Source organism: Myotis lucifugus, unplaced genomic scaffold (assembly GCF_000147115.1).
Source record: "Myotis lucifugus unplaced genomic scaffold, Myoluc2.0 scaffold_101, whole genome shotgun sequence".
Taxonomy (NCBI): Eukaryota; Metazoa; Chordata; class Mammalia; order Chiroptera; family Vespertilionidae; genus Myotis; species Myotis lucifugus.
Genome location: NW_005871149.1, coordinates 1,003,319 through 1,024,992, shown reverse-complemented (window position 1 = coordinate 1,024,992; position 21,674 = coordinate 1,003,319). Strand labels below are relative to the sequence as shown.

At 40.9% G+C, this 21,674-nt stretch overlaps 1 protein-coding gene across 1 annotated transcript in view; it reads right to left on the bottom strand.

Moving 5' to 3' along the window:
* PTPN22 (protein tyrosine phosphatase, non-receptor type 22) overlaps window positions 1-19,179 on the bottom strand; it is a 43,733-nt gene extending 24,554 nt beyond the window's left edge. The window contains exons 1-11 of the mRNA XM_014458959.2: window positions 18,981-19,179; window positions 8,051-8,159; window positions 7,710-7,786; window positions 7,500-7,595; window positions 6,789-6,827; window positions 5,604-5,675; window positions 5,429-5,488; window positions 4,500-4,642; window positions 3,922-3,988; window positions 2,634-2,711; window positions 135-221 (exon numbers count right to left, since the gene is read on the bottom strand). Of these exons, the coding sequence (XP_014314445.1) occupies window positions 135-221; window positions 2,634-2,711; window positions 3,922-3,988; window positions 4,500-4,642; window positions 5,429-5,488; window positions 5,604-5,675; window positions 6,789-6,827; window positions 7,500-7,595; window positions 7,710-7,786; window positions 8,051-8,159; window positions 18,981-19,067 (915 nt within the window). The 5' untranslated portion in view covers window positions 19,068-19,179. The remainder of the gene's footprint in view (window positions 1-134; window positions 222-2,633; window positions 2,712-3,921; window positions 3,989-4,499; window positions 4,643-5,428; window positions 5,489-5,603; window positions 5,676-6,788; window positions 6,828-7,499; window positions 7,596-7,709; window positions 7,787-8,050; window positions 8,160-18,980) is intronic.
* Between the last annotated feature and the right edge of the window lie 2,495 nt (window positions 19,180-21,674).

The window sequence follows — 21,674 nt, the reverse complement described above, 5'->3', positions numbered from 1 at the left end:
TGCACATTGGACACTCCAATTTAGTTATGATGATAAGTAATAAGCTAAGTCCTGCAAGTAACCTAAGATCCTTTCACCAAATCTCATGTTTTTTTCTTTAAAAAAACTTACAAAACATCAAGTTTAAAGTTTACCTCTGTTCCAGAGTGTCTATCTCTGATGACATCCATATGCCTCTTAAATAGTTCTATGACGGCTTTGTAGACCAGTTCATACTGTTTCTGGGGAGCATCACAAACCGGAACAAAGGAAAACAAACAAAAAAACTTGGTAAACTACAGAACCTGATTTCAGAAATATGAACACCAATCAAATCCTAGGCTAGCAAACCTGAAGAGACCATTCACATTAGTTCAACGACAGTGCCTTGTGCTTGATAGCCCATTTCAGATTTCAGAGCACTTTTAGGCTGCTAGGAACAGCTAAATATTTGATCTACCTCTAACTAATATACAAGGAAGGAACTTGCAGCATGTTTTCTGTTCTAACCCCCTTTTCTTACTTATCTTTCCCTCCATCTTCATCCCTCTATTTCTGTTTTCCTTGCTCATGTGTTAAAATTTTTATTTAATATTGGATGCATTTTTGTGTGTGTGCAAGCCACTTTTACCTTTTCTGGAAAACGGTAGATAGATGGTTTTAATATGGTTTTAATCATTTAACTTGGCCCTTATAATTGACCTATAAACAAGCTAGGCTGTCATTCCTGTTTATAGACTATTTGTCCAAGGTTATTCAGAAGTAATTTCCAAGACTTGGGTTAGAACCCGGATCTTCTGACTCAGTTTAGTGCACTGAGATCAAACTGCTGAAATCATGTCTTAGCAAAGACATCAAAGAAGACTGTTGAATAGAGTTTGAAAATGTATGGTTATAAAATGATTTCATTATAGAGAAATGAGTCCTTTACATTTACAATGTTCATGGGTTTTTACTACTCCATTTTTGCCTCCGTACCTGCTCAAACACTTGATTTTGTATGTACCTTTCATCTGAATGGGCCTATTCAGGGTTTTCCCCTGACTCTTTACACAATCTTATACAAATAAAGCACAACTTTTTCCAAAGATAATTTTAGCAGGAGAACAATGAACAGTCGATGTCAACCAACATGAGCATCGGTACACTCTTTAAATTTCTTAATAGAGAAAAATCACACAGGAAACACTCGTTTGGTTACTGTGCTATTTCCTGGTTAGAGTAGTGTCAGAAAAAGCAGGTACAACTAGTAAGATATTTGTTCCACTAGTCGTTGATAAAGCCAAAATATGAAGACTAACTTAAAATTATTTCAGCTGTCTTCCAACTCTTAAAAATAGGCTAGATTTGGACTTTTTCTGAAATGGGTATGGTTTTATTTATTGATTCAGTATTACAGTTTAATATTATACAACTTGGTTGTATACATTGACATGGATCAGCTTTCTCTTAACTCTGACAGCCCTAAACTAGTCAATGCTTTCATTTCATATAAACTTTCCCCCTCACAGATTGAATATAGAACACACCTACAGTCAACACATGAAAAAAAAATTATTTTTTCCACTAGCTATTAGTGGAAAACCTGTGTGGGCCAAACAGAATGTTTATATTATAATAGCTCTTCATTTTTTCCCTTCAATTCACAGCTTCTAGATGAAAATATCTGAGCTGCTACTGTCAATCGTTTTACCTCTAAACCTGTGTGTCAGTTAATTTGCCTTAAACACGTTAGGGTTTTGCTATTTAAGCAGTAAAAAGTAGTTCTAACAAATTATGCAAGAGTGTCTGATCCCTAATATCAATAAATGTGTGATGAATGAATGAATGGGTGAATGATAAACTGTATCTTCAACATGGAGACCATTTAGATATGTGGGTAAAATTATTGGTGAGGAAATATGGGTGAAATTAAATATTGTAGAAAGTGAGAGATTCAGGCTGGATTGTTTCACCTAGGAGGGAGAACTTGAACTTGGAAAGGAGAGGAGAAAAGGGAAAGAGCATTACTAATGGAGTGAATGAGTGTGAGCTATGTGGGCTGGGTTCAAATTTTGTGATACATATATAATCATATATATTGTGTGATTGTAATTATGTTTTTTAAAAAGTATGCATAGAATAAGGACCAGGAGAAACTATAGAAAAATAGTACCAGTGGCTACGTAGGTGATAGGATAATGGTTGATTTTACCTTCATTTTTCATTATTTCCTAAAATGAGCACAGACTGCATGCTCTAGATTCTGTTACCACCTACTGAAGTAGAAATATCTCTGATTTTCTATGGTTTCAGAAATAAATTACTACTACAAAGTTTCAAATTAATATGACCCAACTATTTCTTTCTAGGAAGTCAAACAACTTGTTGAGGTGTGTTTTTTTTTAACATATTTTGTAAGAAATATTATATTGGTTTCTCAATATTTTCTGGAAAGTAAAATATAAGGGATGAAAGGAATTTGACCCACGGCAAGGAATACCAGAAAAAATATTGGGATATTCAGAGTTAGAGAAAATGGGAACAGACTAATGTACTTAATAGTAAATTGGTGTTATGACTAAGGAATCAGCTGGTTTGGGATCCTTACTATTAAACAGAGAGGTGGAGCAAGACTCAGACACATGTTATGATCCATTCACCACAGTCCATACCTGAGTTTGAACTAATGAAGGCCTCTGTGTTCGCATTTCCTGAATCAAAGTGAAAACACTGAAGTTCTCGGGAATTATCTATCAAATAAAAGGAAAAAATATCTTACTCCTTTGTTTCTATCTTTGTTAATAAATTATTGCCACTTTCTCATGTCTTGATACTTCCATGATATCTGCTCTCCAAACATGGGATAATATCAGAAAATAGAAGTATTTTTAAAACTAATGAAGATTCTCATCACTTGCATCACAATTTACAGCCTGCTGTTTGCCCTAGAAAAGACTAAAGAAGCCCAGTCGGATGTGGTTCAGCAGTTGAGCATCGATCCAGGAACCAAGAGGTCACTGGTTGATTCCCAGTCAGGTCATATGCCTGGGTTGTGGGCTCAATCCCCAATAGGGGGCATGCAGGAGGCAGCCAATCAATGATTCCCTCTCATCATTGATGTTTCTATCTCTCTCTCCCTTTCCCTTCCTCTCTGAAATCAAATATATATTAGAGGCCCGATGCACGAAATTCGTGCAAGGGGCTTGGCCCCCACTGCCCAGGCAGCTGCCTCTTCTGCCTCTTCTGCCTCGCCTCACAACCTCGGCTTCGTTGGGAAAGTTGTCTAGAAGAACGTCCGGTCTAATATGCTTTATATATATATATATATATATATATATATATATATATATATATGACTGAAGAAAGTCTTCAAAATGATTTCACATGGGGTGATCAAATGTCTAAAGTTAGAGGTAAAATGAAGAAGGCTCAGTAGATGTGCATGTGCAAGTATGAGTTTTATGAAATAAAAGAAGTTGGCAGATAGTTCTAAGGCCCATATCTTAAATTTCCCATTTCTTATTAAACCTTTAAAAAACAATGCGTTGGAACACAGTTTGATTGTAAATTGAGTGCAACTACTAAAGCGATGTGCATACAGGAAGGGTGACTGTAACGCAGGGCAATGGTCCTCCAACTACACCATTGCATAGGAAGCACCTGCAGAGTCACTGGGCCCAACCCCAGAGTTTTTGCTTCAATCCATCCCGGGTGGGGCCTAACATTTTGCATCTCTAACAAGTTCTCGGGTGATGCTGATATTAATGCTGCTCGTCTGGGGACCACACTTTGAGAACCACCAACTTAGGGACTAGTTTAATCATCTGACAAAGCGGGTCTCCACGTCAACATTCTAGAGAAGATGAATTGTGGAGATAGGTGTTTTGAAGACCCAAACAATTCCTAAGTCTGAAAGTAGAAAGGTAAACCAATGGGAAGTGCCTGCTGAGAGAAACTCACCCCATCTTTTAGCAGCATCCATGTATAATCGATAGCACAGATAACACCAGTTCTTCCACAGCCGGCACTGAAATAAAAGATCACAGTCATAGCATTTGTAATTGCAGACAGTGGGTCATTGACAGTAGCTGGACAATTTCCCCAGCAGATTTGAGGAAGTCGGAAACCTGGAGGCAATAAAACTTTCAAAACACTACCATTTCCCAAACCTGTTTGCAAATTGCCACATGTCACAGTGAACTTCAGGACACATCCTGGGCAACTGCTCACAGCAAGAGTCTCTAGAGCTGTCCTGTTCACAAGCAACTTATCAGAAAACTATTCATTTAATTCCCATGTTGAATTTTTTATAGCTTATTTCTGCTGTGACCTTTCTCTTTCTACCACTCATTTCTTTTGCTTCATTCCTTTTTGATCAACTGGACAACGTAAAGCGAGGATCAGGAGCCTACATCCCGTGTGCTCATACCGCCTTCACTTCCAACAAAGTCAATCTTCCTTCAGTTAAAGCAAGAGTCCTGGCCAGACTGGGACACATGGGTTGTTCTGGGGAGAAGGTTCACACAACAGCATCATACCTGCAGTGAATGCATATGGGAACCCTGTCATCCGCTTGGTAACAACGCACATCCCAGATGAGCTCAAGGATAGGGTCTATAGATGCAGGCACATCATGGTCAGGCCAGTTCTTGTAATGAAACTGGTAGATAGTTCGAGTTTCCTAAAAAAAATAGCCAGAATAAAAGGAGAGTTCAAGGTTGGGGCTCTACCTCATTCCACCACAAGATTACTCTGAGTTACTAGGTAGCATCTAGATCAGGGGTGGGCAAACTTTTTGACTTGAGGGCCACAATGGGTTCTTAAACTGGACCGGAGGGCCGGAACAAAAGCATGGATGGAGTGTTTGTGTGAACTAATATAAATTCAAAGTAAACATCATTACATAAAAGGGTACAGTCTTTTTTTTTTTTTAGTTTTATTCATTTCAAACGGGCCGGATCTGGCCCGGGGGCCGTAGTTTGCCCACGGCTGATCTAGATCCTTTTTGCAGTTTATGCTGCTTTCTTCTCTATAGACTTCTAGTGACCATATACCTTTGAAGAACAATTAAGTGATTTCACATCACTTACTATTGGCCTGTCCCTATCTGTCCCAATCAAAAGAAGAGATAACTCAACCAGAGCTTCCCACCTGGGGAAATTCAAATGGGTCACAGATATGCTGATATATTAAATTCCTCTGTCTTAGCAAGACTGTGCAGCCTGAGTTCTCAAATTGGTTTGTAGTCACTGTACAGCCTCCACTCACCCTACAAAAACTGTTTATATGTGGCCACGGTGTGGAATAGATTGGGGAGCCCAGATTACACCAAAGGTCTTTTTTTTTAATATGAAAATTTTCCCAAAACATCAAAGGCTCCACCACTCCCCATTGTCTTATGCCCAGCCCGAGTTACATATATATTCACCTGCCTGATCTCTGTAGACTTTTGAATTTCTATACTTACACTGTTGAATTTGACTTTTAGAGTCCTGATTGTGTAATCAGATTTTCTATTTTCAGCTTCCTAAAAAGTAAATTAAAATATTAGTTATTTCAAAGACTAAGAATCAAAAACTACCCTCTGTAAAGCAGAGCTTGGAGCACTGGCTCAGCCATATGGAAACAGGTGTCATACTTACACAGGAGACGGAGAAAGGGCCAAGTTGTAGCTGCATCTCTCCCGGCTCAGCCCAATAGCGCTCACACTTTTTCTGTAGCACAAAGCAGAATATAGTGATTCTCCTCTGTATATTCTAGTCTCTTCTGAGTAACAACACCCGCTCCCTCATTCAGAAGTAAGTTCAGCTCTGTCTTTCACCTAAGGAACTTCTAATCCCCTTGGCCTTCAAACCCAACTATATGGTCAGGAATCTCCAAGGATGGGAAATCAAACATTAAAGGCTGTATAAATTACAGACTTCCTAGAAGTCTGAAGAAGTAGAAATGGGAATCTGACATTTCCAGTATTTCAGAAAGATTAACAAAAGTCACGTCTACTAAGAGTTGCGCAAGTTCCCTTGGTTTTAGCTGGAATTGTATCAATTCAGAATGGCAACAATAGGTTAGAAGAATGCTGCTGAATAGAAATATAATGTGAGCTACATATGTAATTTTAAATTTTCTAAAATTTTGAATTGCCACATTCAAAAATGAAAAAAGTGAAATTAATTTTAATAATATATCTTACTTAGCCAATATATCAAAAAATTTTCAACATGGCATCAATATACAACAGTCATTAAATATTTGACATTTTAAACTGTCTTCAAAATCCAGTGCATTTTTAATATTCATAGCACATCTCAGTTAATATGTTAAATTTCATTGGAAATATTTTATTCCCATTTAGATTTCAGAAAATTTATAGTTGAGAAAGATTCACATACCAAAGTTGTTCCAAACATACTTAAAATTTTCTAATCACTGAATTCAGTATCAGTTTTAAAATGAAATTCATTAAAGTATAAATAATTGTGTTCCTCAGTCACACTAGCCATATTTCAAGAGCTCACTAGCAATGTGTGGCCAGTGGATGCCATGTTGGACAGCATGGGGTTAGAAGCTCTGACTGGCAGTTAAAGATGTCTGATTAATAAAATAGGAAGATGAATGGTTACTTTTAAAAGCATACCTCAGTTTTATTAAAATACAGTCTACTGGGGAAATGGACAAAAGGGGTCCTTAGGAGTAAAAACAAAACAAAAACAAAAAAAAACAAAGCCTTGTGAGTCATTTCATTTGGCAGCTTAAGGAAAGTTTTGCTACCAATTCCCCCCTTCTTTTTCTTCTTTCCTTTACCTTTAGGTATACTGAAAAGAACTCACCTTCCCCATTTCAAACTCCATGCATGCCATAACAATGATCTGGGGGGAAGAAATAGATAGAAAATTAACTATTGATATAGTTAGAAAGAGCAGTTAATACTTGGGTCCCAGGGCCAAGAAGTGTTAATTATTCTTTTCTGTTATTTTTTAAATGTTTTTATTGCTTTTTTAGAGAGAGAGTTGGGAGAAGGATTGAGAGGTAGGAACATTGATAAGAGAATCATCTATCAGCTGCCTTCTGCAAGCTCCCTACTGGGAATCAAGCCCGCAACCTGGGCATGTGCCCTGACCAGGAATCAAACTGGTGACCTCTTGGTTCATGGATTGGCACTCAACCACTGAGCAACACCAGCTGGGCTTCTGGGGGGGGGGGGGGGGTGTTTTGTTTTGTTTTTAACCAAAAAAGAAATCTTGATCAATTACAAACTGTTGATCCTACCCATCCTTCTTTCTGTCCTTACTTCCCTTTTCTCTATTCAAATCAGTAAATTCTCATTAACAAATGAGCTGGTCAAGATGAGAACTTTCATTTCCTTGAAGAGTGACACTGTGATTTTGACTAAAAGGTACCGGAACACTGAAATTCTAGTGCCTGACCAAAAAAAGCACTATTTTAATACATAGGAAACCTCAAGAACATATTCCAATGCCCTCACCCCCTCTGTCCCTAAAAATGAGAAAAGATAATAACAAAAATAACTCTGCTCTTACCAGGACACTGTATTCCCAAATCATCCTCCAGAAATCCAGGAGAGTTGTAGACAAAGGTCCCTGCGTAGCAATATAAGCCTGGGGTCCATAAACTCCCTAAAGGGGAACAGAAATTACATGTGGTGACTACAACTAGTAACCTTTCGCTCTTGTCTAGTGTATTTCGTACCCCCTCCCTTTTTTTAGGAACCTAGAGAATATGCAGTGTACCTTAATGAAATTGGCATTGATGTAACTGGAATCTTCATCAGAGGTTATTAAGGACAGCTCCACTCGGCTATGATCATCTATAATACAAAAGAAAACTATAGAATCATTAAGGGGACTTAATCAGAGGGCTTTGTGTAAGTCAGGGACTAACACTGTGAATGGTGATTTGAAGAATGAGTGAGTGAGTGAGTGAATGCATATTCTTTTGTAGTCATAAATAGTACAAACTACCTTGGCAAAGCCATGTTCCAGGACTAAGAACAGCAAGCAATGGGTGAAAAGAGATAGGGACCATTGAACTGGGGAGAAGGTACAAGTCCATAGGGAGAAATGAAACTTACAGGGCAAGATATCCTTATATCTGTTTTTCTTGATATTCTTGGGCCTCTCAGCCACAGTTGAGGGATAGGTTTTGTCTGCCTTATACTTGGTGGCGAGTCTTTTCAGCTTCTGTAATAAAATTCCAACAGTGAAATCTTCCCAGAGAAAATAGGTGAGGAGCTGTCTCTAGAGAGCTTTTGAAGGAACCAAAGTTTCACCACCCTGATGCTGCCTTTTGGGACATTAATTCGAAGCTGTTTCTTAAGAAACAAGACTCAGAAAGAAACTTTGACCCTCCTCCCTTTCCCGCCCAAGAGATTCAGACAGAGAAACTTGCTTCAGGAAGGAAATCTTAGGATGTCCCCTTTAGCCCAATTTGAATTAAGTATGATACATAGAGGGCTTCAAGGGAGGTAGGTCCCGGTGTCCCGGTGTCCCGTGGTTTCTGAGTTACCTAGTTCCTGCCAAATACCTGTAAATCACCCATTCTCACTTCTGAAATCTAATACCCAGTTCCCCCTCCCACTTTCTCGTTTGCCCAAAAATGCCTTATACCCAATGCTGCCTCACTGTTTTTGGAATTTTCCTGGAATTACCATGTCTGTGTGAATGCCTCATGCGCATGTATTAAACTTTGATTTTCTCCTGTTAATCTGTCTTTGTTAATTTGGTTATTAGCCCAGCCTATAAGAACTTAGGAGGTGGAAGTATTAATATTTTTTCTAGTCCCCACACTTTCCTTCTCCACTACCCAAACATTCCATTTCGGCCCTTTTAGCATCCGCTAGGGCTGAATCCATTCGTGACAGAGCCCCAGGGCATACAGATGGAGAGTTGAGTAACATTTGGAGAAGTGAAATGATCACACTTACTTCAGTTGAGCCACAAATAGCTAAAACTTAGAGGTGAAACTGGTGAATATTTAACTAGTGAACATCTTCTGAAAACAAACTTTGGGAACCACCCAAAAGGTCAGTTGTTATAAGTTTAATTTACTTTCTTTACAGCTACTACAGGGCTATTTTAAGTAGAAATGGAGCTTAAGCTGAATAAAATCTCTCTAGACATAGCTAAATTTCAAAGATTCAGTCCCAAAAGCAGTCTTTTTATTTTTTTATATAGGATCCAAACTTCAAGCCCACCCTGTCAACCAAACGATGACCTTTATTTTTTTTTTTTTAAATATATTTTATTGAATTTTTACAGAGAGGAAGGGAGAGAGATAGAGAGTTAGAAACATCGATGAGAGAGCAACATCGACCAGCCGCCTCCTGCACATCTCCCACTGGGGATGTGCCCGCAACCCAGGTACATGCCCTTGACCGGAACCGAACCTGGGACCCTTGAGTCCGCAGGCCGACGCTCTATCCACTGAGCCAAACCGGTTTCGGCACGATGACCTTTAAATAGTACCATATTCTGTTAGTAGACTATGATCTGGGTCAGTCTGGAGTTAGCATAATATGATTGAACAAGAGTCTGTAAGATAGTGAAGTGACTCCTTAAAATTACTCCCATTTGCCAATATTATACTGTAGACCCAAATTTCAGGTCAGAGGAAATGATGGTTCTTCTTTAGAACCTTCTTATAAAACAACCTCGCACCAAATTTTGTTTAACACCCTGTCATTCAAAGAAGCAGGCAGGATAGAAAGAAGTTAGGGAAAACTCCAAACAAGTGGAATGAGGAAGTCCTCTCACCAGAGTCCCCACCCCAACACATGATCAAAGGGAAATAGTTTATTGCAGGAAAGTCCTGGCCGCAGAAGTCAACAGCAACAAGGACTGGCTAAAACCTGATCAATCCAAGATGGAAGAAAAATAGACCAGAGAACAACCCAGAGGTCATAGTACCATCTGATCATGAAAACGGACACAAGTGGAAGGAGAGCTGACGGGGACCAATGTCATGACACTTCTGGAATGAACCATATTAGGAATAAGACAGACACACGCCCTCACCCCCCAATCAGAAGACTGAGTCAGAGTTTGGCACCACAAAGTTTAGAAACAACCCACCCTTGGAAATACAGAAAATCCCAAGAACTGACTAAGCCGGCACGCAACTTACAAGCTCGCCCACGTCCACTTGGAAGTGTGCTTTAGCTGCCTTCACAGTGGCGTCCTGTGAGACTTGCAACCAGAAGGGCAGCAGGCAGCTCAACCTCTGATCCTGTCTCCAGGAGCCTAAGTAAGGCCTAGTCTCTTTTTCTTGCCCTGAATAAAACTTGCTTTTACTCTCGCTTGGACTCGTTCTGAATTATTTCCTATGTGAGTCAAGAGCCTGGAGGTCCCAGACTCTGCGGGGGCAGGGACAGCCCCCAACACAGAACTGGTCCAGTGACAAAACCGCCTTTAATAGATCTGACTTTTGGGAACCCTTGCTCAACCTGAGAAAGATAAGGGGAAAACATCTGTGATACCTAATAAATATTGGTTGAATTACAGAAAATAGTTATTATTTGCCCACTAATAGTTGGTCACACGAAGATCATGAATTACTTCCTATGGTCAGATCCCTCAGGGTTTGCTCAGTTTTCATTCTCTTAACTTCCCTCTTGAAATTTCCTCCTCCTGCGGACCTTATTAGTCGACATTATTTTGGTTCTCCTCTTTCTTAAATGACTTCCCCTTCCTATTTCTCACTCTTACTGGCTCTCTGTCCATTTCCATCTTTTAATTGTGAATTATCCAAAATTCCCAAGTTAAGTCTTCAACTTTCTGCTCTTCTCTCACTATATACATATACTCAGAAATATCATATACTCTTATAGAAGGCATACCAACGTTTTTAAAATTTGTATGTAACTGGTCAAAATTGAATTATACTCCCAACCCCTATTGAATGTCTCAAATTTATATATTGAGATTAGATTGCTAAATTTCAATCCCACCCATGTCCTAGATATTTCCACTTGGGTAAGTTATCATCATTGTTCCCACTGTTAATGCCAACGGCACTGTCTTTTTTTTTTTTTAATTTTTTTACAGAGAGGAAGGGAGAGGGATAGAGAGCTAGAAACATCGACGAGAGAGAAACATCGATCGGCTGCCTCCTGCACACCTCCCACTGGGGATGTGTCCGCAACCAAGGTACATGTCCTTGATCGGAATCGAACCTGGGACCCTTCAGTCCGCAGGCTGATGCTCTATCCACTGAGCCAAACCGGTCAGGGCCAATGGCACTGTCTTTATCCCAAGTAGCCATACTCTAGAAGCTGAGAGTCACTTTGGTTCCCCTTCCCAAAATTCTCACTTCTAATTCAGTCAGCAAGTTCAACTGATTCTTTTTATGCAATATATTGCATCAACCTTCCTTCCTATGCCCACTGTACATACTTTAATTCAGGCCCATTCCCTTCAAGGTTGAACTGTTAACAGTTGTTTCTTAACTCATCCTCCCACTTTTCTGTCTTTCCCCATGGAAATCCATTAGGCATGATTATGCCAAAATAATATTACTAAAGCATTGCTTTCTTTATCTCTCTCATGCTCAAAACAACTTCAGTAAATCTCCCTTATTACTAGGAAAAAGCCTATATTCCTTAGCCAGGTACTTAAGATTCTCCCCACTTGGACCCTGAAGGGAGCCAAAGTTTTGTCACCCTGAAGCTGCCTTTTAGGGATAATGATTTTTTAAAATATATTTTATTGATTTTTTACAGAGAGGAAGGAAGAGGGATAGAGAGTTAGGAACATCGATGAGAGAGAAACATCGATCAGCTGCCTCCTGCACACTCCCTACTGGGGATGTGCCTGCAACCAAGGTACATGCCCTTGACCGGAATCGAACCCGGGGCCCTTCAGTCCGCAGGCCGACGCTCTATCCACTGAGCCAAACCGGTTAGGGCAGGGATAATGATTTTTAAGCCGTTTCTTAATAAACAAGACTCAGAAACAATCTTTGACCCTCTCCCCTCTCCTGCCCAAAAGGTTCAGAGCAACCTGCTTCAGGAAGTGCGATCTGAGGATGTCCCCCTTAGCTTAATTTGAATTGAGTCTGGTAGATGGAGGGCTTCAGACAGGGGCCTGTTAGCTAGATACCCTCTGTGTCCTATTGTTTCTAAGTTGCCTAGCAAGGATTTTCCTGCCATGTGTGTTATTCTCTGACTACCTGTAAATCGCACATTCTCACTTCTGCAATCTAATACCTTGTCCCCCAACCTCTACCTTTAACCTTTGTCCAAAAATGTCCTATATACCCAGTGTTGCCTCACTGTCTTTGGAATTTTCATGCCTATGTGAATTCCCCATGCGCATGTATTAAACTTTGATTTTCTCCTGTTAATGTGTCTCTGTTAATTTAAAGGGTAAACCAGCCAGAAGAACTTAGAAGGTGGGAGAACAAGTATGAATTTTTTTTCTTTAATGCTCTGATAGGGAATTGAACTATGACCTTCTGGCTCATAGGTGGACGCTCAACCACTGAGCCATGCCAGCCCGGCCAAGTATTAATTTTTTTAGCCCTCACAGAATTCTTGTGGTTTTTCAGAATTGGATTAGGAGAAAAAATACTGAACTAATAACTACCCTGCATATTTTTACACCAAGATGCATGCAAGTTTAGGAATTTAACTAAGGACATGGCCACAGACATGAGTGACTCTAAAGCATCTGCACTCGTGTTATACTCTCAGCTCTCTTTGCTCGAGTGCGCCTTCAGAATGATCATTTTCAGGTTACCATTGCCTCCAGTGCTGCTAAAAAGATATCAAGTCTCAGAACTGTTCCTTCTAGAAACCTCCAGAACTGAGCCTAGTGCATCTCCTTGTTACATTGTCTTATCTGTTTGTTTTGCTTTGCTTGCGTGTGGAGTGCTTTCCAGGGATAATGCCATAAGCAAAGCCCTTTTTAGAAGATATGCCTCAGTTAATTTGGTAAAATCTATAATAATAAAAGGGTAATATGTTAATTAGACTGGATGTCATTCCAGACGTCCTTCCTGATGAAGCCAGGGCCAGAGGGAAGCCAGCCCTGGTCCCGGGTGCCTGTGGGTGGCCAGCCCGGGTCCCAGGTGCTGGAGGGAAGACAGTGCCGGCAGCCAGGGGGAGGAAGGCCTACTCTTGCACGAATCACGAATTTTCGTGCATTGGGCCTCTAGCGTTACAGATAAAGGGTGTGTGTGTGCTTGTTTCGCTGCCTTGACTGCCATTTTCAACAGTGGGACAGGATGGCTTTTTCTCTCTACTCCATTCATCCTCCTGGAGTCATCAGGCTGGATGACAAAGTGAGACACTCGGGGAACATCACAGAGGAAAGCCCTATAGAATTTGGAAAGGGGGAAAGATTTTTACCCCTAGATATCTTACCTTGAGCTCAGTCCACTGTGAAATCCTCCTTTTTTTAATTCTCTTTTTCTCCCCACCAGACCCCCAGGCTCTAACACCCCAAGAATGAACACAACTGCGAAGAACTGGGACAGGAGAACTGATGCACCTCACTAGAAAAGGAGAAACTCTGAGAGTGGGGAGCAAGAGGGGATAAAAGAGAAAGCAGGGCCATGGAGGCAGGTTGGGGTCAGGGGAGAAGATAGGTCAGAGGGGGGAGGTAAATTTCTCTGCAAATTACAAAGTAGGGGATGTGAGCTCTCTAGAGGCAGCACCAATGAGCGAAATGAAGGGAAGAGATGCTGAGAGAATAAATAAAAGAGGCCCATACAGAATAGGGAATATAGTCAATAATACTGTAATAGTTTTGTATGGTGCCAGGCAGTACTAGACTTATTGGGGTGATCAGTTCCTAAGTTATATAAATGTCTAAGCACTATGCTGTACACCAGACACTAATATAATATTGAATGTTTACTGTAATTGAGAAAAAACCCCAAACACTAAAATTGAAAAGAAAAAATAAAAGAGGCCAGCATCCCTCCTGGGCCTGATAAGCTAAGAGTACGCTCATTTGGTTTGTGGGCTCTACTACCCCTTTCCTTTCAAGACAGAAAAACAGAACTGAGGTCCTTGCCATAAAATTCTAGAAATCAGGCCTGAATCCTTGGTATGTTCTTCTCACTGACTAGTCAATTAATTGCTGATAAATGAATTAAGTTCACTCTCAAAAGAGAACAAGAAAGAAAAAAGGCACAAGGCCACAATCTCTTTGCTTCGAAGACGGCACTGTTGTGCAGAAGCCATCACGTAAGCTGTATTTTGGAGTGGGCGAAATGAAACGCGGTCCTCCTGTGCTAGCTGGGAGAAGGGAACCAGAGCTGGGCTGTCTCCAGAGCTCCTCAAGGTAGGTCCTCAGTGCCTTTCAACTGCAGGTCAGCATCATCTCTCCCTCGGCTCCCACAGGACTGAGAACGCATGAGTGTGAGCAAAGGGAATTAGGGGCGTGGGCCTCTAACCCCAGCAAACAGGGCGGCTGCAGGAAAGGAGGGCGAGACTGACCTGGCCCTGAGTGGCCCGGCTATATGCAAAGATGGATTTCATAAATATAATGTAGGAGAGAGAAGAAAGGCATAAAAAGAAACAACATGACTTCATTTACATAAAGTTCAAAACCCGGTAAGATGAACGTCTAATTGTTTCGTGATATAAAAATAGGTCTTGAAGCCATGTGACAACACAGAACAAAAACAATGTTGGCATGGTGTTGACCTCCAGTCTGGTGGGAGTTGGGGGCAGTGAGGATCTGGAAAGACACCCCTGGGATTTCTGGGGTGTGGACAATGTTCTAATTCCTGATCTTAGTGGCGCTTATGTGGGTGCCTGTTTTATTACTAGCTGTTAAGTTGTGTATGTGTGTTTGAAGCACGTTTCTGTGTCTATGTTAGATGCTGCAATTTTTAAGTTAAGACCAGTGGATAAACTTGAATCAACGGAGTGTGGATGAGGGTAGGGAACTAAGACCACAGGCTCATACTTAGAAAACTTTCAAGTTTCAGAGTTTTAGACCAAGATTTCAAATCCTGGCTTTGCCGTTGTATGGGTAAAATGAAGCTGATACTTTCCTCTTGGATGGGTAGTGATTGAGATTATATATGGTAAACCACTTAGATTGCCTCATATATGGTAAGTAGTAAAAAATGTATATTGTTTTTTATAGTTATTAAATTAAGACTAGCAAGGTGGTAGAGAAGATGATAAATTCAGATACTGCAAATTAAAAAATCTCTTTTGGAAATACATTTGGCAATACTTAACCAGTGAGATGCTAATATTCTTTGACCTAGTAACAACACTTCGGGGGCTCTCGCCTCAAATCCAAAAGAAAGGAAAACCCACATGGACAAACATAGCTACTGCAGTATTATCAATAATCATGAAAAATTAGAAACAGCCTAGATGTCCAACAGTAGAGATGTAATTTAATTATTTGGGTGCCTGCTAGGTGTCAGGCATTTTGTATATTTATTCTAGTACCTTCTCAGCAGCTCTGCAAAGTGAATATTATTTGTTCTCACTTTTTATTACTTTGTTCAAGGTCACACAGCTGACAATAGGCAGAACCTAAATTCAAACCAAATTTATCCGACTCCAAAGTTGTTACAAGTACAGATGGTAAAGCAAGACGACCTGAACTCAAAACTCAGTTCAACCGCGTGCTAGCTGCATGACCCTGAGTGAGTCAATTAACCTCGCTGTGTCTCCGTTTCCTTGTCTATAAAGTGGAAATAATAACAGTGCCTTCCTCAATGGATTAAATGAGTTGCTATGTAAGTACTTAGAAAGTTTCCATCACAGGTACAGAAGTATTAGCTATTATTAGGATTATTTTTTCATTATACCCTGCTGTGTGAGAGGTCATGAATGCAGATTTTAATCAACATGGTAATATTGGTGTAATGTTAAGCGAAAATAAGAATAAAAAAATTTGCATTTATACTTATAATAATATCAAAGGATAAGAACTAGAATTTCTACACAAACAAAAACCCCAAAACTGTATTTGTTGGGATGTTGATACTATGATGAATTTATTTTCCTTTAACTTACAATGATATTATTTTATAAGAATAGCGACAATGGGGCTTTATTTAAAAAGTAATTTTCAATAGTGTGGCGGCACACTGCAGTTTCTGCTATATAGAAACGATGTTACACGGGTATAGAAACTATACTAACTTACCCTCAAGTCAGGTAGGCCCTCTGAGGGACTCAATGTTATCTATCGGTTGAAGCAAGATACTAATTTCACAGGCTCTGGAATGACAGCTCCAGGTTAAATTTCATGTCTACGGCTGAACGCTGAGTGAGCTTAGACCAATTACTTAACCTCTCCAGCCTCATTCTCCAAGTCTGTAACTCGGAGATTATAATCAAATCATAGGATTGGGTTTTTTTTTAATGTATAGTAAATAAGATAATGAATGTGATGCTTCCTTGACACCCCACCAGGACTATCAAATTATAATTAAGTATTTTATGGCGGAATCCGTTGTTTAATGTCTGCCTCGCTAAGACTTCCTCCAGTGTCTTAGGAAACATTGTCACCAAAGCAGGAGCACCGCACTGCCACGCCAGCTTCCAGCGCAATGCTTTGCACACAGTGAGCACTCAGTAACTGTTTGAATGGCTGCCTGAGGACCTTACAAGGTGGTCAGTGGCAGTTTCAACTACAGAAAAGCTACTGGATTTAGTCTTGGCCCCAGGAACCAGACCTGAGCAGCATGGTACTGGCTTTTCCGGCCACAGCAGGGCTACGTGCTCTGCACAGAGATAGCCAGCCAAGCGGTCGCGGGGACAAAGTCTAAGCCATGGACCCTGTGGGGCCTTGTGTCACAGAATCAGTCCTTAAACCCCAGAAACGCCAAATCCTGGAAGAATACATTAAGGGATTAAGGTGGGATGTGGGACATGACCAGGTGAAATGCCCCCCCCCCCAATTTAATGGCCGTATTTACTTTGTTTCAAGCAAGCAATCTGGCCCCATTCACTACTCCCTAACCCCCAACCCCTCAAAGCTCATCTCTCTGGTATCTCAGCTGAACCTTTAGGTGGGGCTGAAAGCAAGACTTTGTTTTTCCACTGGAGGACGTGAGTCAGTGAATAGTGAGGTTCCACTTAATCACCCAAAAACAAGGTCCTTAAATCAGGAGCTAGAAAAGCAAGGAAGTGATTAATGTAAAAGTCAGGGTAGTGGTTATTCCTAGGGCAGGGCAGGTCAGGGGTGGGGGTGGGGGTGGGGGTGGGGATGAGGAACCCTATGGGGAAGGGATACATAGAAGTCTCCTGAGGCTGACAATGTTCTAGTCCTTGACCTGGGTGGTGGTTGCTTTATAATTATACTTACACACATTTTATGTACTTTTCTAAATGGGCATTATAGTTCACAGTTTTAAACAGCTGAAAAAAACACACACCCATCTATAAAAGGTTTCTAAGCAGGGAAAAAATGACCAGATCTGTATTATTAAAAGATCACTTGGTGTTGAACGGAAAATTGATTAAAGGTGGGGCAAGGCTGGAGGCAGAGAAAATAGGAGGTGAAGTGACTGTCTGATTTGGTGAGAGGTTACAATGACTGAGCTAAGAAAAGGTGAAATATTAGGGATATCATCTACATTATTTTTTAAAAACACAACCAAAGTAAAACAGGCTGGCCCCCCTCGGCTCACTTTTTACCTCTGTGCATTGGGTGAATTTGGCTCAGGAATCACAGTCTAGGGCAGGTACATAGGCCCCAACTCCCCCTGACCTCCCTCCCTACTCAGAGGGACTCAGACGGCCTGGCAGGTGGCAATTAGAGCACTTATTTCACGACAACGCAATATTATCCAAGTAGAGCTGACAGAGGGATTTCTATTATCATATGTTATAATTCAATCATAATATCTGATCACTAGAGACTTTACAGAGTACTTTCCCATCTACTATCTGGTACCAGAATGTTCGCTCCATGAGGGCAGAGATTTTTATTCTGTTCACTATTATATCCTCAGTGCCTGGAACTGAACTTGGGACATAGTAGGTGCTCAATAAATATTACTGAATGAATGGCCATATTTGATTATTATTGATATTTAATCATCACAACAACCCTGTGAGGATAGGTAGGACATGAATTCTTCTCCCCACTTGAGAAGTTGGAAAGCAGAGGTTTGAGGGAACAAACCTCTGGTTGGAGACAGAATCACGATTTCATTTCAGGTTTTGTACTTCAATTCCCTTGTTTTTCCCACTTCACCACAGCCGAAGAGCAAAAGTTTGAAGTTGTGATAGCTCTGAAACACCAGCTGGGAGTCCCCCAAAATACATGCTGAGCACCATCAGACATCCATGTCTCTGCTGTGCTGGGTTACGGATGAGTGAGGCCTGCCGGCTCCATGGCATCAATAACCACAGCTCCTCAGAGATGCGGGGCTCCTGGGGGAATCTAGTCCTGCTGGGCCTAGGCTACCTCACGCTCATTCTTCTTCCACAGCCCTCACTTGTCTCTGCTCTCCATCCTGGCCATCCCACCCTCCAAGCAAAAGGTTAAGGAAACACTGTTAGTGCAAACACACATGTTCCGACCTTTTTTGGTCTTAGAAGAAAAATTAGAAAATGTGGCAGCAGTAGTGTGGGTGCTCTAGAAGAGTCTCTGTCATCCAGTGAAATCCCACGGGGAGGCTAACAAAGTGTCCCATGAAAAGTTCATCTTGGTCTCTCGCCTCTTAATGAAAGTTCTCCATTGGAAACACACATTACAACAGAGCCACCTGGGGATGCCAGATGTTCCATTAATATTAGTATTTATACACCTGGAATGATGTATGTCTGCTGTAGATTCCTAGTCAGACTCCAAGAACTAGCAAAGAAAACACTAAAAGCCGTATTTTGGAAGGAATAATTAAAATACACACAACACACAGAGAAGCCAAACTCTTAGGTTGCCTTCCTCCGCTCCTCTCCTGCGAGGTCCGATAGTCACCTATCCCAAGAGCAAGTTGGTCTGGGAGAGCTGGACCACCCGAGTCAGGTATGTAGTCTATGTAACTCCCCTGAGGGTGTCACACGTCGGACTCACCAGAAATTCATTGGCAAACTCCTCGTTGTTGATTTTCTTGCTCTGGGCCTCATCCAGGAACCGCTGCAGAATTTCCCTTTCGTCCATGCTGCAGGGCGAGAGAGATCATGTACAACTGGGTTAAGGGAGGGCATGTCCAACGCGAGTCATGGCCAAGACACCGGCGGGAAGCCACTGGTACAGATCCAGCAGAGCATGCTGAAGGCTGTGGTTTACTGACTTCATCACAAGCCTGAGAGGAAATTAGTACGTAACCCGCCTCTGTGGTCACACAACAAAGCCATCACCTCACTCCAGGGCCCTAGCGCCTTCCTCCTCAAGGAAGGAACCTGGTTGCAACTCAAGTTTTTAACAAACAAGACACTAGCCAGAACCTAACGTGTGGTCTGCTCAGCCCAGCCCCGTGTTGCACCCCATCGCCCTTAAGTGCAATTCACCTTCTCTTTGTTCCTACTGAAGAGGCAGAATTTACACTTTTCACCCAGAGATTTTGCCTCTCCCCTTCTCCCCAGTGAGCACAAAGGCCCTGTTGACACCTGTTTCTTCATGTCCTGAATGAACTCTGCAAAGTTCTGTTAGACCCAGAAAGGGAGGCAGATACTGGCGTTGAGAAGTTTTTTTAAAAGTTTCCCATCAGTGTGATCCATGGCAAACTCCTGTTTAACCGAGAAGGCATTTCCATTCAGAACTCTCAAGTCTGCCATACGGACCTCAGACTCTCGCAGTCAGCTGCTCCTGACAAAGCCGGTGCCTCACCCAGGGCTGGGCAAGTGCTGGCCTCCGTTAAGGGAAGTGTTGTGGATTTCAGTTGAGCCTCAGTTGAACTCTGGATATAAAGACCAAGAGCCCTGGTCTATATAGGACCCAGGAGCACAGGAAGTTGGTCACAATATCCCCCGTATGTAATGAAGGGAACTAGGAAGGAATAGGAAAAGAGCGAGTCAACTACCTTGCTAGCAACAGCTTGACTTCCAGGACAAAAAGCCTGAGAACTATTTCTAGTAAAGACATTTATATTCTGCAAAAAAAAAAAAAAAAAAAAAAAAAAGTCATTGTTTTAGGAAGTCACACTCTATGTGTGGCACTTGATCCCATCTGACAGGCAGGCTGCTCTAAGAAAAACTTCCCACATCTCAGACTGTCTCCTCAATGGGTACAAACCTACCCAAGAGCGTCTCACTGAGCGAGAGAACAACCCAAAAGCAGCATGTCATCTGTTTGAGGACAGAAATTCCATAAATGTGTTAGCAAAATTAGTCTGGCCCTAGCCGGTTTGGCTCAGTGGAAAGAACGTTGGCCTGCAGACTGAAGGATCCTGGGTTTGATTCTGGTCAAGGGCATATGCCCAGGTTGCTGGCCTGATCCCCAGTAGGAGGTGTGGAGGCGGCAGTTGATCAATGATTCTCTCTCATCACTGATGTTTCTATCTCTCCCTCTCCCTTCCTCTCTGAACTCAATAAAATACATTTTTAAAAATTAGTCTGAAATAACCCTGAAGAAAATTCACAAATGTGCTGTCAGGACTTCCTCTAGTTATTAGCAATGCTTTCTGTTTTGCAGCATTATTCACAGTCTCCGTAGGAAATCATGATTCTGAATGCTATTAGGCTTCATCCACTTTGCTGAGCCTTGCAACAGGAAAGGAACAGTTGCCGAGGAATACTGCTTAGGGATCATGTGATGCCAATAAAGAACTTCAATCCCAATCCACACAATAAATTAAAATGAACCATAATTCTTCAACAGTATTTGTTGAGACTAGGGTAGTATTTGTCAAATTATCCCCTTTAGCATTAAAAGAGAATTTCTTACTGCTCTAAGTAATGCATTGTTTAATTTGGCTATTTTAAAACATATAAAATATGGGGCAATTTTCAATTATTTTTTTTTATTGATTTCAGAGAGGAAGGGAGAGGGAGAGACAGAAATATTGATGATGAGAGTGAATCATCCATCGGCTGCCTCTTGCACAACCCCTACTGGGAATTGAGCCTGAAATCTGGGCATGTGCCCTGACCGTGACCTCCTGGTTCATGGGTTGATGCTCAATCACTGAGCCACACCAGCCTGGAAATAGGGGGCAATTTTTAAAAGGCCAAAATTTAAAGTTCACAATAACTGAAACTATGTAAAACTATGTACATGTTTAAATGAAGACTAAAGATGTAAAAAAAGAATCAATTGTGTAGGTGTTGGGATTAAAAATGCTTTTAAAAAATTCTTCTTAAATTACTACATAATTTTTTAAATTAGAAACACACAAAAATCAATTAATTTGTTCAATAAATTTATTGAGTACCACTAAATGCTGAACACTACATGAGGGGCTGGGTATACAAGAGTGAACAAGCCAGAATACAGTGAAAAAACATGCTTAGAGAGTTAAGAAAGCATCTCAGGAAGTAAAGATGTGGACTTAATTACTGATAAAAATAAATATATTCCAAACTAACTTGCTTATTTGCAGAGTAGCAAAGCATAATCCAAAAAGGAAAATGACTTTCAGTATTTGGTCAAAAAAAGAGATACATACAATTTCATAATCTGCCCACTAAGAATGCCTTCACTTCCATCAAAACCGGAACTTTGCTATTAATAAACAAGAAGATACCTAATAAAATGAAATTTAAACCTATTTTCCTCAAGTCCGTATTTCAGAACAATCTCTAACTTTCTTCTCTTCTTAGGGAGGGA